Source organism: Lutra lutra, chromosome 1 (genome assembly GCF_902655055.1).
Source record: "Lutra lutra chromosome 1, mLutLut1.2, whole genome shotgun sequence".
In the NCBI taxonomy this organism is placed as follows: Eukaryota; Metazoa; Chordata; class Mammalia; order Carnivora; family Mustelidae; genus Lutra; species Lutra lutra.
The window spans coordinates 118,258,646-118,274,356 of NC_062278.1; the positions used below are offsets into that span (position 1 = coordinate 118,258,646).

The window sequence follows — 15,711 nt, forward strand, 5'->3', positions numbered from 1 at the left end:
TAGGCCAGTATTACCACAAGGGTCTTTATAAGTGAAAGAGGGAGGCAGAACAGAAAGTGCCCCAGTAACTGCTGACTCTGAAGCCAGAAGGGTGTCATGAGCCATGTAATGTGGGCAGCCTCTTGATACTGAAAGAGGTAAAAATAATATTCTCTTCTAGATCTTCTAGAAAGGCATGCAGTCCTGCCAACAACTTGATTTCAGCCAAGTGAGACCTGTGTTGAAACAAACTGTAAGATTATGAATTTGTGTTGTTCTAGGCCACTAAGTTTGGAATAATTTGTTATAGCAGCAATAGAAAACCAATAAAGCTTATTCTATGATTGGACTAAAATGATCATCTGCAACTCTATCTACTTAACAAAGGAAAGAGTGAATCCTCTTGAGAGAAAGATAACATCATCTGGAGCATCTATAATTTTTCATACACAGTGTATAGCATTAAATAAAAAGTTCTTGCCCACTAAAAGAAGTGAAGAAGGGAAGGAACAGAGGAGAATGAATGAATAAAAGACAAATAGACACACAGATGATCTAAATATTGGTTTCATTAAATACAGACTTAAAAGTGGTAATAACATGTTCATGAAACTAGAGAAAAATATGGAAGAAACAAATACAAAGGCAGCAATTTTCATCAAATAAATAGAATCTATAAAAAACAAAACCAAAGGGACACCTGGGTGGCTCAGTCATTAAGCGTCTGCCTTCAGCTCAGGTCATGATCTCAGGGCTCGGGGATCGAATCCCACATCGGGCTCCCTGCTCAATAGGGAGCCTGCCTCTCCCTCTGCCCTCCCTCCTGCTTGTGTGCATTCTCTCTCTGTGTCTCTCTCAAATAAATAAATAAAATCTTTTTTAAAAAATAAATAAATAAATAAAAGTTCCAAAGAGAAAAACACAATTGAGGAACTCCATGGATAGGTTTCACAGGAGATTATACACAGTAGAAAATGAGCTTAATAAGTGGGAATACAGATCAATAGATAATATTCTACTTTTCTGTGAAGTTTATCATTTCAAAAAAGAATGAGAGACATATAGGACACAACAAAAGATTCTAATATATGTGTAATGAGTGCCAGAAGGAGATAAAAAAGCAAAGCAGAGGCAGGCAATATTCAAAGAGATAACAGCCAGGAATTTTACAAATGGATGAAAGACATGCCCTACAAACCCCACGTACCGAAGAAACTCTGCAGTCCCCAGGCAGGATGAATAAAACAGAAATCACACTTACACATAGAATAGTAAAACTGCTAAAAAACAGTCCAAAAAAAAAAAAATCTTTAAAAAAAAAAGCAGAGGAAGTGTGCCTGGGTGGCTCAGTTGGTTAACCATCTGACTCTTGATTTCAGCCCCAGTCATGATCTCAGGGTCATGGATCAAGCCCCACATTGGGCTCTGCACTGGGAGTGGAGCCTGCTTGAGATTCTCTTTCTCCCTTTCCTTTTGCCCAACGCTTCCTCCCTCTCTCCCTCACCAATTAAAAAAAAAAAAAAGCAGAGAAAGAAGATACATTATCCTCAAAAAAGCAACAATAAGACTAATAAAACTGTAACAAATGATAAAGACATAAAAAGCAAACAAAAGACAATGAAATGACATTGTGCTTTAAAAAAAAGAAAAAAAAGATAACCTACTATGCCATGCTTTGGGAAAAGAGCCTTCCAACATCAAAGAAAACAAAGGTATTTTCGGACAAAAACTGAGATGCCTCTTAGGCAGCAGATAAACCCGAAAAGAAATACCAAAGGACATCTTCAGATTAAATGATAAATGTATTAGGAAGTATCTTTTTATCCATATAAAACAATTACCTGACAATAACCAATAAAACCTAGTCTCTTTATTATTATATTAGTGTAATACACCAAATCCAAAGGAGGGGAAAAGTCCAAAGAGATGGATTTTTAACTTACTATAAAGCTTCTCAATGAGCAAAAAATGGGGAATCAAATAAAACAACACAGTAACAAGAATCTTTTTTTTTTTAAAGATCAATAGGTTAAGTTTTGTTTATTTAAAAATGAACATATTTCTTTCTTTTTTTTTAAGATTTTATTTATTTATTTGACAGACAGAGATCACAAGTAGGCAGAGAGGCAGGCAGAGAGAGAGCGGGGAGCAGGCTCCCTGCTGAGCAGACAGCCCCATGCGGGGCTCAATCCCAGGACCCTGAGATCATGATCTGAGCCAAAGGCAGAGGCTTTAACCCACTGAGCCACCCAGGCGCCCCCATATTTCTTTAAGATTTCTTTTTAAATATTTTATTTATTTATTTGTCAGAGATAAAGAGCACAAGCAGGGGGAGTGGCAGGCAGAGGAGAAGCAGGCTCCCCAGTGAGCAAGGAGCCTGACATGGGACTCAATTCCAGGGTCCTAGAATCATGACCTGAACCAAAGGCAGATGCTCAACTGACTAAGCCACCCAGACATCCAAAAATGAATATATTTCTGGCTAGAACCAGGTGGGGACTAATTAAAACAGTCCCCACTCCCTCCAAAAAATGGTTAGTTCCATCAACTTTAATTTTGCATAAGTCAATTTAAAAAGTATACATGCTTTGCACACATCTTATCTAAAAGTGACTTTAAATACATACAAAGCTAAATCCTTGATATTAATCATCTGAGTGACCCTTTCCACTGCTTGCCTTGGATTAAACATGTTTAATTAAAACATTAAACATGTTTTATACTTCAGTACTGCACTGTACTTTTTAGCAGTGAAAATTTTAATATTTAAATTTGAGTATGTCAGGGCATCACAGAAAATATAAAAATTGTAAAAGGAAAATTGACTACATTTCATTAAAGAATTCTGATTTAAAATTTTTTTAAGACTTATTTATTAGAAAAAGAGGGAACACAAGCAAGGGGAACACCAGGCAGAGGGAGAGGGTGAAGCAGGCTCTCTGCTGAGCAGGGACCCCAATGCAGGACTCAATCCCAGGACCCAAGATCATGACCTAAGCAGAAGGCACACTCAACCAAGCCACTCAGGTGCCCCTAAAGTTTTTTTAAGTAATCTCTACACCCAGTGTGGGGTTGGAACTTACAACCCTGAGATCACAAGTCACACGCTCCAGGGACTGAGCCAGCCAGGCACCCCCTTGACTTACTTAAGATACAAATTACTACAAGACTACAATCAAGTCAACTCTTTCTAAGAGAATTTCTTCATCTCTGGAACAGACATAACGATATACTCATTTAACTCACATTTCTTCTCATCTAACTTCCAGATCCTTCTAGAGATATAATTCAAAGGAAAGAGACTTCATGTAATCCCAAATAAACATATATATTTCCTCACACAAGTTTTCTTCCATGGCCTCTCAGTTTACTTATCCTTTGCTCTGACATCACTTCAGATATAAATCTTTAAGGCATTGTGTCCTCCATTTTGTTTTTTTTCCTCCTCTTCTTTTGCTCACTCTACCTTCTTAAATACTCTAAACATAAAACCTGTAATTGGCTCTTTTTCAAGATCTTTACTGCTCTCCTTCTATAAAGTTAAGTGAAGTTTACCCATCTGTTTATATTCTTTAACCACAACATAGAAGATTTTCATATATACAAGTAACATGCCTAATCCTTCATGCATTCTTTTTTTTTTTATTAAGATTTTATTTATTTATTGGACAGAGAGATCACAAGTAGGCAGAGAGGCAGGCAGAGAGAGAGGAAGGGAAGCAGGCTCCCTGCTGAGCAGAGAGCCCGATGTGGGGCTCAATCCCAGCACCCCGGGATCATGACCTGAGCAGAAGGCAGAGGCCTAACCCACTGAGCCACCCAGGCGCCCCTCCTTCATGCATTCTAAACTATTGGTTTACTTCCACATGGGAAAGCCAGCTTCTTTAACTAAATCATCCAAACTTCTCTTCAAGGATACAAGAGAAAGAGGAAAGGGAATTAGCATTATTTTTTTAAATTTATTTATTTAACAGATAGAGACAACAAGTAGGCAGAGCAGCAGGCAGAGGGAGAAGGAGAAGCAGACTCCCCGCTGAGCAGGGAGCCCGATGCACGCCTCAATCCCAGGACCCCGGGGATCATGACCTGAGCTGAAGGCAGCCGCTTAACTGACTGAGTTGCTCCCTATCTACTTCCATGAAAGGTAGTATTGTTCTCATTCACTGAGCCTGGGAAAAATTCAGAAATCTGCCCAAAGGTTTGACTACCAATAAGTGAAAAAGAGAGAAGTCAAACAGGTCATCTGCCTCCAGAGGTTGGATACTTGGTCCACATTCACTACCCTAAAAGAATGTTCTCCAGTATAAATTATGCTTTGCCTACCAACATCACCAGAAATTCCAGTTAAACACTGCCACAGTACAGTTAGCTGTACCCCTTTACCTCCATTTTCTCCAAAAACCCAATTAAAATGACAGAAAAAAAATTTTTTAAAGCACTAATCCACAAAGACAAAGAAGAGAAGAGGTAAGAGTAGCAACACAACTCTGGAAACTGAAAGGTAAAAGAACAGGAACTCACTTAGACCAGAAAAAGCTAAAACCTAAGTCTTTTTTTTTAAGATTTTATTGATTTATTTGACACAAGAGAGACAGATCACAAGTAGGCTCTACCTGCTTGTGTTCTCCCTCTGTCTCGCTCTCTCTCATTGACAAACAAATAAATAAATAAAGTCTTTTAAAAATAAATAAATAAAATTAAAAATCACTGCCTAATTCAAGGTAAATCTTTTGGATACAAGGTAAATCCTTTGAGTACAGAGATTTATGTTTTCTCCTAAGAACTGTACAGTTTTCGCTCTTATATTTAGGTCTATGACCCATTTTGACCTAATGTTTGCAAAGGATGTGATACAGGAGTCTATATCTTCATTCTTTTACATGTGGATGTCCTGTTGTTTCAGCACCATTTGTTAAAAGGCTATTCCTTGGGGCGCCTGGGTGGCTCAGTGGATTAAAGCCTCTGCCTTCGGCTCAGGTCATGATCCCAGGGTCCTGGGATCGAGCCCCGCATCGGGCTCTCTGCTCGGCAGGGAGCCTGCTTCCTCCTCTCTCTCTCTCTCTGCCTGCCTCTCTGCCTACTTGTGATCTTTATCTGTCAAATAAAATAAAATTAAAAATCTTTAAAAAAAAAAAAGGCTATTCCTTCTACATTGATTGTACTGGAACCCTCGTCAAAACCTCATCTATCATAAATGTAAGGGTTTCTGGATTCTCTATTCCATTGATCTATACATCCTGCTTTAGTGCCAATACCACACTGTCTTGATTACATAGCTTTGTAATATTTTTTTTTAAAGATTTTATTTATTTATTTGACAGAGAGAGATCACAAGTAGACGGAGAGGCAGGCAGAGAGAGAGAGAGAGAGAGAGAGGGAAGCAGGCACCCTGCTGAGCAGAGAGCCCAATGCGGGACTCGATCCCAGGACCCCGAGATCATGACCTGAGCCGAAGGCAGCGGCTTAATCCACTGAGCCACCCAGGCGCCCCAACTTTGTAATATTTTTAAATTGGAAAAGTGTACCCTCCAAATTTGTTCTTCTTTTTCCAGATTGTTTTGGCTATTCTGGGTCACTTGTATTTTCGTATGAATTTTAGGATTGGCTTGGAGTCCTCAAAGAAATTAGGTGGAAATTTTGATACGAGTTGTCTTTGGTCTATAAGAGAACAGGATTTGGGGAATATTGTAACCTTAAGTCTTCTGAACCATGAACATGGAATATCTTTCCATTAATTTAGGTATTTAATTTCTTTCAAGTAATGTTACATAGTTTTCAGTGTACAGTCTTGTACTTCTTTTTTTTTTTTTAAGATTTTTTATTTATTTGAGAGAGACACAGTGAGAGAGAACATGAGCGAGGAGGTCAGAGAGAGAAGCGGACTCCCCGCGGAGCCGGGAGCCCGATGCGGGACTCGATCCGAGGACTCCAGGATCATGACCTGAGCCGAAGGCAGTCGTCCAACCAACTGAGCCACCCAGGCGTCCCTACAGTCTTGTACTTCTGTGGCTAAATTTATGCCCATGTATTTTATTCTTTCTTAATGCCACTGTTCAATGGAATGATTTTCATTGCCAGTACATAGAAATAAAAGTGATTGTTGTATACTGACCTTACATCCTGCTGGCTTGCTTAACTTAGTTCCAGCTGATTTTGGTGGATTCCTTAAGATTTTCTATATACAAGATAATATAATCTGAAAGCAGAGATAGTTATACTACCACTTTTTTTTATATGGATGCCTTTTATTTTTCTTTCCTGCCAAATACTCTGGCTATACCCCCTCTACATCATGGAATAGAAGTGGAGAGAGTGAACTTTTATTCATGGTCATAAGGGAAAACTTTTAGTCTTTCACCTTTAAGGATGATGTTAGCTAGGAATGTTTCATAGATGCTCTTTACCACATTAAGTACCATATTCCTACTTTATTGAGTATTTTCACCACAAAAGTGTGGTGTATTGCTAAATGTTTTTTTTCTGTATCTATTAAGATGAGTATGTAATTTTTGTCCTTTATTCTATATCCATTGACTTTTGCATTCCTGGATAAATCCCACTTGGTCATGACGTACAATCCTTTTTATATGTTGCTATATTTGGTTTGCTAATATTTTGTTAAGGATTTTCATGTATTTATAAGGGATATCAGTCTGTTGTTTCCTTGTGATATCTTTGGCTTTGGTAGAAGGATAATACTAGCCTCACAGAATGACTCAGTGATACCTCTTCTATTCATGGAAAAATTTGTAAAGGATTATTGTTATTCATCTTTAAACACCTGGAAGAATTCACTGATAAAGCCATCTTGCCCTGGGTTTTCCCTTTGGGGAAACTTTTTTTTTTTTTTTAAGTAGGCTCCACACCCACTGTGAATCTAACGTGAGACCTGAACCCACACCCCCAAGATCAAGACCTGAGCTAACACCAAGAGTCAGACACTGAATGGAATGAGCCACCCAGGCACCCCAGAGGAAGTTTTTTGATTATTAATTCAGTATTTGTTTCCATATTAGCCAAGTATCCACTTTTATATGAGGTCATATTTTTTCAAGACTAAATAGGTCCTTAATGCTATTTAATGCAATCTTTTACTACTTTTCCTTCAAAATATAAAGAGACTACTGATTTCGCAATGAATTATCACAATCAGAGAGACTCCCCTCTAACTAGAGAATAGGCTATCAAGAATAATGGGTTATAATTGTGGAAATTGATATTTTCTTCTGTAAGCAGAATTCATACTCCTCCTCAGTGTATGAAACCCATTTTGTTACTCAATATATCTCATAATCCCCAAACAGTGATGATGGCATTTTGATCACTCTATAGAAACATTATATATGCTGATTACCCACTATAACCAGCACACATTTTTTCCCCTGTAGCATTACTAGGTTTGTGTCAATTTGTCCTTTTACTTTTGTCACCTGTGGCTGACTGCAATTGAAGTAGAAATCTGGAGTCTGGAAGAGATCAAAACTATCTTTTATCTGGTAGGCCAATGTGAGGCTGGCCCCTGACAACATTCCTTTTTTTTTTCTTTTTCCATTTAAAAAACATTTTTTTAATTTAAACTCAATTAACATATAGTGTATTATTAGTTGCAGGGTAGAATTCAGTGATTCATCAAGTCTCATACAATAGCCAGTGCTCATTACATCACATTCCCTCCTCAATGTCCATCATCCCACTACCCCATCCTCCCACTCTCCTCCCCTCCTGCAACCCTCAGTTTGTTTCCTATGATTAAGGGTTTTCTATGGTTTGTTCATTCTCTGATTTCGTCTTTTTTTTTTTTAAGGTCTATTCAAATTTTCTATTTCTTCTTCAGTTGGTTTCAATAAATAGATTGTATCTTTCTAGGAATATATCCATTTCATCTAGCTTATTGTCATAGAATTATTCACAGTATTCTCTTATAACCCTTTGTATTTCTGTAGGACAATAGCAGTGTTCTCCCTTTCATTCTTGAGTTTTCTTTTTTTCTTGGTCAGACTACCTAAAGCCTTGCCAATTTTATGGATCTTTTTGAAAAACTAACTTTTGGCTTCATGACTTTTCCTACTGTATCATTCTCTATTTTATTTCTGCTCCAGTCTTTTTTATTTCCCCCCTCTTCCTGTTTTACAATCAGTTTGCTAGTTCCTTTTCCTAGTTTAAGATAGATGGGTTTGATCATGATTTGAGATGATTTTAACATAGGTCTTTGCCGATATAAATGTCCCTCTAGGCACTGCTTTAGCTGCATCCCATAAATTTTGGTATGTGATTTTGTTTTCATTGGTCTGAAAGTATTTCCTAATTTCCTTTATGATTTCTTCTTGGATCCACTGGTTATTTTACAGTATGTATGTTACTTAATTTCCACATATTTGTGAATTTTTTAGGTTTTTCTTCTGTTACTCATTTCTAATTTCATTTCATGGTGGTCAAAGAAGATAAGTTGCATGGTTTAAAGCCTTCCAAATTTACTGAAACTTTTTTAGTAGCCTAACATATAGTCTACCCTATATGTTTCACATGCACTTGAGAAGAATGTGAATTCACTTTTGTTGTGTGACATGTTCTATAGATTATATCTGTTATGATTATACCTATTACCTATTATTTATTATGTATCTATCATTATCTTGTTGGGTTTGTAATGTTTGTTTTGTCTGATTTTTTTCCTTGTTTTGTTTTTTGAGAAAGAGAGAAGAGAGAGCACAAACAGGGAGAGGGAGAAGCAGGCTCCCCACTAAGGAGGGATCCCAATATGGGGCTCTACCTCAGGACCCTGGGCTCCTGATCTGAGCCAAAGGCAGATGCTTAACTGACTGAGCCACTCAGGTGCCCTATTCTGTGGTTTATAGTGTTGTTCATATCTATTTCCTTGCTGAGCTTCTGCCTAGTTGTTCTACCCATTACTGAAAGTATTTATGTCTTCGATTCTTATTACTGAACTGCCTATCTCTTCCTTCAATTCTGTCAGTTTTGCCATATGTATTTTGTGCCTCTCCTAACTGCGTATTTGTAGGTATTATATCTTCCTGATGGATTGACCTATTTATCATTATAAAATGTCCTTTGTCTCTAGTAATTTTTGTCTTAAGGTCTATTTCAGCTGCTATTAGTACAGTCATTGCAGCACTCTTCTAGGTACTGTTCACATGATTTATCCTTTTTATCCTTTTACTTTCAACCTATTTGTGTCTTTGAATCTAAAGTATGTTTCCTGCAGGAGTTCAAACCCCATACTTGGTGTGGAGATTATTTAAAAATAAATAAAAATAAATGGTCATTTAAAAAAATAAAAGTAAAGTATGTTTCTTGTAAACAGTGTATAGCTGGATCATCACTGAAATTTTGTAAGAAAAGTTTTCAAGAAATAAGGGGAAAATACATCAAAAAGGCATACCCTTTTCTGAAATTGAAGAAAGTATTACAAAGACAAAATATATAAGAATAGACATTAAATTTTGGAAAAAAAAATAAGGGAAAACTTATCCCACCAGATACCAAGACAGACTCATTATGAAAATTATTATAATTAATATTAATGGCATTTGACAAAAAGATAAATACATTAGTGAAAAAGAGTATAATACAGAAAAATATCCACATATGTATAGATGTATATTAAATCAATGGGGAGAAGATTAATTATTCAATAAAAGGTGTTAGGATAAGTGACTTCCATTAGGAAGAAAACAAAATTAGATTCTCAAAACTAAAATCTAGTCACACTACATGAAACTAAAAATTACTATGAAATGATAGAAAAATATCCTATAAGTAATAATGGGATAGAGGAACTTTTCTAGGTAATACACAAAAACCCATTTTTAAATTTCTGTAGGATCAAAAAAAAAAAAAAAAAAGCACCATAAACAGATTTAATGCAAATTTAATTACTGCAACTAAAGCCTGTGGCTTGAGAGATAGCATTAAAAAGTGAATTCACTTCCAGGTCCACCATTTGAAAGTCCCCCATTTAAAAAGTGAAATTTAGGGGCACCTGGGTGGCTTAACGGGTCTGCCTTTGGATCAGGTCATAACAGGGTTCCCTGCTCAGCAAGGAGTCCGCTTCTCCCTCTGTGTCCTCCCACCTCCCACCTCCCATCCCCCACCCCCTGCCTGTGCTAGCTCTCTCAGTCACTCTCTCCTCAAATAAATAAACAAAAAATTTTTTTAAGTGAACTTGACTTCTCAAAATATCAGGCTTGAGATTTTAATTTTAAAAATGAAGATAATTCCTACCTCATAATATATTTTTAATGTTAAATGAGGATAGCTATAAAAGCATCTAGTATGAAATCTGTTTGCCACATTATAGAAGCTTGTTCTTATTTCAACTTAAGTTGGTACTACATTACATTATTACATTAAATGAGGAATTACAAGTTACAATCAGGAATAGCAGGATTCCTGTATTTTGGTTCATGATAAAACTACTATATAATTATAATAATACTTTTATAATTATAAAAACTACTTCATAATAAGTGAAAACACATTTCCCCACATCCCTCGCCCACTATGTTTGCCATGTAAAAACGGAAGATAAAGTGGCAATACAGCCAGGACCGGCACCCGTTTAAGAGCAAAACATAATCAATACAGATATAGTTAGATAGCTACATCTTATGTCATGTCTTTCATCCATTAAAACCTTTCTCCCCAGGGCGCCTGGGTGGCTCAGTGGGTTAAGGCCTCTGCCTTCGGCTCAGGTCATGATCTCAGGGTCCTGGGATCGAGGCCCGCATCGGGCTCTCTGCTCGGTGGGGAGCCTGCTTCCTCCTCTCTCTCTGCCTGCCTCTCTGCCTACTTGTGATCTATCTCTCTGTCAAATAAATAAATAAAATCTTTAAAAAAAATAAAAATAAAAAATAAAACCTTTCTCCCCAAAATATCTAAGATTTTTTTCCTAAGTTCTCCAATAAGTATCATAACTGAAACAGAATCTACAAATGAAAAACCTTCAGAATGGTACACAGTAAACACTGTTAAGGATAAAACATAAATGTATATCAGGTAAAGACTGAAGTTTTCAAGACTTGTTAATGCCAAAATTTTTATTTTTGAAAACTGCTTAGAGCAAAACTGTTTCACAATTCAGAAAGTGCAAATTAATTCAACTTTTTGTTTCAAACAAAATATTCACTTCCTGCATGAACCATGGTATGATTAAATAAAGGAAAAGCACAATTTTTAAAAAATTTTTATAAAATTCTGAAGACCAACTACATAATTAATTTACAGAGTTCAAACAAATTCAAAGTTCTCCAAAATATGTTGGTCAAAACGGAAAATTCCCACTTAAAAATAAAGTATGCTTAGACACATGTACTTTCTTGTAGATTTTTAGATGAATAAGATTTTGACCTTTAGACTGGTTTTTAAAAAACTATAAAGGGAATTTTTGGTTACACAAAATTACACAATGAAATGTGCCTTCCAATCTAAAGACAAAACAAACAAAAAAATGTTCATTGGAATGTAAGAGTAACCATTGGTTTTATTCAAATTACTAAAGACAATGTTGCAATAAGCAACATCCTTCTCTCCCTATTTCAACCAATCCCTCTCCTATATTCCTTATCAACTTAGCAGGCAAATTAATGTTTAGAACTTGAACATTGCTGAAATTTTTCTTCAGCAAGATCTACCTTTCTGCATCAATTCTACAGCACCCAAGGCAGTTATACCCCCATGCCAGACTTAAAATGCCTTAAGAATCATTTATAGAGGAAAATAAAAGTAAGAATTAGTATTAAAACAGCACAACAGATCAGAACACTACAAAAATAGTGCAGCTGCCTTGCTATCAAAAAGCAAAAACAGGGAACCTGGGTGTCTCAGTCAGTTAAGTGTCTGCAGCAGGCTTGGGGGTGGGGGAAGTTCCCCCTGCTCAGCAGGGAGCTTCTCCCTCACCCCCCACTCATTTTCTCTCTCTCAAATAAGTAAAATCTTTTTTTAAAAGATTTTTAAAAAAGCAAAACCAAAAACAAGCTCACCCCTCACAAATTTTCTCTTCTAATATGAAAGTTTCAATATATCACTCACAAAATGCAGATACTCTTTTAAAAGCCAAGTTTCTCTTATACATAAAGCATATGGATAAAAGAATTCTAAAATATTCTTTTCAAATGCTATACAAACTTACACAGTAATGGGGTTATAGAAAGACTAGAAAAATTAGGAATGTGAGCGATGAGACTTTTATTTCTTGGCATACTTCCATCTATTACAAATCTTATCTAACTCCAAAAATGTATACCAGATATTGGGAGTTCTTTGAATCTTGATTTCTCCTCCCAACTTGCAGCCAACAATAATTGGAAGCAACTGGAATAACTGGAAGCAACTCTTTAAAAAAAAATCTCTAATATTGAATTAAAATAGAATAGATATTATATTCAAGTTTAACAAAGTTCACTATAATATTCCATACAACTTAATCAGTATCTTTCCCTCTTATTTTACATTCAATGATTCCTTTCTTTCAAAAACAAAGACATCACATGGTTTATGAACAACACCAGTGTTACAAGTATTTCCTTATCACTTCCCTCAACTTGATTTTTTTTTTAATCAAACTTAAAATGAAGCAAATTAACAGAAGCCACATTCTCTAGAGGGGAAAATGCTGTGTTACTTCATTAAAAAAAAAACAAACAGGGGCGCCTGGGTGGCTCAGTGGGTTAAGCCTCTGCCTTCGGCTCAGGTCATGATCTCAGGGTCCTAGGATCGGCTCAGGTCATGATCTCAGGGTCCTAGGATCGAGCCCCGCATCCGGCTCTCTGCTCAGCAGGGAGCCTGCTTCCTCCTCTCTCTCTGCCTGCCTCTCTGCCTGCTTGTGATCTCTCTCTGTCAAATAAATGAATAAAAAAAAAAAAAAAAAAACCAGCTAAGTCATATAAATAAAAATTCACAAAAAGCAGAATTTTCTGAGGTACACTTTAAAAATTACTTCATTTGCCACATAGTCTGGATTCTAACGTGCAAAGCTGTCCTAAGCAAGTCATGTGTGTCCCCTCGGGGTCCTTTTAATTCACACCCAACACAAAACTTTCAAAAACTAATACCAACAACAGCAATTAAACCAGACGCAGCCTTTTACAACCAACAGTCCTAAGCTCCAAATAAAATTAACACTCTCCTCAAAAAAAAAAAAAAAAGAAAAAGAAAAAGAAAAAGTCAAAATAAAACCAAAAAAAAAGTTCTTAAACTTTCTCTTAGAAGTAGGAGTTCCTCGGTTCTACAATTTTTTTCTTGTCATTGGAAAGAGAATGGGAAATCAGTGATAAGAATGAGAACAGTTAGTCCCCAAGAGAAGGATGCAAGAATTTACAACTCAGGCTTGGCCTGGAGATCAGCAGGCAAAATACACACCAATGCTCAGGGAAAAGCTTTCGAGAAATGTCATTATCTAACGCCAGTCATAAGGCCTTATTTTTTTAAGGCCTAAGGACAGCCCTATACGTGCACCGTACAACACAACCTATCAAAACTATTCTCCAAAAACAATTCAGGAGTTTCCCAAGATGCCCCAAACGTAAAGAGCAAGTCCTCTAGACACCCGCAGGACCGCCTCCTCTCAGAGGGGAGGGAGGCCAACTCCTGCGAATCCGAGGGCCACCACGTCAGTTTCGGTGACAGATCCACTGGGAGCATCCGACCGTGATCGGCGCCCTCTCGGGCGGACGCTGCAGCAAGAGGAACAGACATGCAATCTTCAGGGCCCTCCTACTTCCGTTCTCAAAACAGAAATGCACAGTTTCTCCTAGTCCTCACCGCTCAGCCCCGTGCCTCTCAGCGGGGAGAGCTCAAGTGGAAAGAAAAGCAGACAGTCTCTGACCAGGGTGGATAGAACGCGCTTGGTCAAAGCACTCCCCCCCCGCGACTCCGGGGGCAAACCAACCGCCAGCGCCTCCCGGGGGCAGGGGACACGCAGGCAGCAGCAGCCCCAGGTCGCCCCACTCCTTCCTCCCCGGGGTAAGGGGAGCGGAAAAGCGCAAAGAGGAACTAAGTGAACTGCAAGAGGGTGCCCTGCAAGCTCCTCAAGGAGGGGGTGGGGTGCGAGTGGAAATGGGAAGGAGCGGAAGGAAGGGGCAAGGAGCAGCCAGAGGAAGGGGACGAGAGCGCGCGCCCGCAAAGGGCACGACTCTCCGGGGACGGGAATGCACCCTGGTTCCTCGAAGTGGACGGGTGCTCCCGGCCTCCCGAGCGCTCCTCCCCGGGCAGAGGGCGAGGAAGCAATAAGAGGACCTCCTCGGCCCAGCCTCAGCCCTCAGCAAGGGTCGGTCAGGGCTGCAGTGCCTGGCCGGTCCGAAGATGCGACAACGGCCGCCGGCCTCGTCGGAAGACGCGGACCTGGGGGCCCTCCGCGCGCTCAGAGGGCCGGCTTTCACGCCCCCACCCCCGGGGGGGGCCGCTCCGGGGTGACGGCAGCCCGGCGCCCGGCGGCCTCGCCGGTTACCTGAAGCGGGGCGAGTCCTTCAGACACTCTTCGAAATCCACCGTCATCTTCATCCTGCCTCCGCCTCGCCTCGAAGGCGGTGCTGGAAGAGCCGAAAGAGCCGCGGGAGCGGCTACGCTGTGGACCCAGACAGCGACGGCGGGCGCACGGCCGCGACTAGCGCTGCGCGGAGCTGTGGAGGGCGCCTTGCCCGCTGGTCATAGCAGCCGCGAAGACGGTGGCAGCAGCGGCGGCTCGTCAGGCCCCAGTCCGGCCCCTCTTCCTCCCGCCCCCAGCCGAGCGCCGGCCACAGGGAAACCGCTGGGGAGTGACAGCCTCCGCCAGCCAGCCACGAACCCGGCGGCCGGTGGGAGGGGCTTCCGGCAGCACCGCTCCGGCAACGCACCTGAGCGACGGTAGTTCAAGCCAATGAGCAGCGCGACCGTGGGTGCCGCCTTGCCGCCGCCGTCCCCGAAGGCCAACCGGAATGCGCAGGAGTCGTTAGGCGGGACGCGCCCGTTGCTGGGAGGCCGGCAGCTGAGGCTCCTTGGGAAGGAAGTCACGTGGCTGAGCGCCGCGCTTCCCTCGGAGCCCCCGCCTCTTCTCAGCCCCGCCCTGCCGAGCTGCCAACGCGGAGGAGCCGCCGCCTGCAGGTCTGAAGACTCCTACAGCTTTGGCAGAAATCTGAGGAGTAGAAATTATCAAAGGAGGAGATAAACTGATCCACCGCTTCCTTTCCGTTTAAAGAAAATGAGGTCGGGAGAGAAGTGAGGGTAGCCTTAATGATAAAATCCCTTCCTTCACTTACTGACTTCATCTCTTAATAACTTGGAAATCTCTCCCACGTTTATCTTCTCATATAACTAAGAGACTACTTCCTGAAGGAGCTGGTATTTGGGGCGAGCATGGAAAGATCAGGATTCCGACAGGCAGGTTCCGAAGTAGGGCGTTTGGTGCGGAGGAAACGCTTTCAAACCCGCAGAAGACAGTCCTCCTTACTGATAACTTTTCTCTCAGTAGCTTTCACCGGTTCAAAGAGGATAGGGTTGTGAAAAATCAGCCTCACTTCCTTATTTGCAACACCAGCCCCCTGGTCCACGTTGTTCTAGGAGCGCTCCAAGATATGCATCACCTGATCCAACAAGGCAGGTATTTACCATACTTCTGATTTTAATATAACATCGACTGTAAAACAACAACAACAACAATAGATCCATTTTATTTAAATGGAACCCAACCTAAAAAGCATAAGAATATCCATAAAATGGAAGGAAATGTTGTAACAGTAT

At 39.9% G+C, this 15,711-nt stretch overlaps 1 protein-coding gene across 3 annotated transcripts in view; it reads right to left on the reverse strand.

The window, feature by feature from the left end:
• The window catches only part of ACAP2 (ArfGAP with coiled-coil, ankyrin repeat and PH domains 2), a 161,442-nt gene extending 146,690 nt beyond the window's left edge, over positions 1-14,752 (reverse strand). For 2 of the 3 annotated variants that reach the window (XM_047733587.1, XM_047733568.1), the window contains exon 1: positions 14,444-14,752. Coding sequence is in view for 2 of the 3 variants with exons in the window: in XM_047733568.1 (XP_047589524.1) it covers positions 14,444-14,496 (53 nt within the window). In the remaining variant the exon portion in view is untranslated. The remainder of the gene's footprint in view (positions 1-14,443) is intronic. The other variant, XM_047733578.1, reaches the window with a different exon arrangement.
• Between the last annotated feature and the right edge of the window lie 959 nt (positions 14,753-15,711).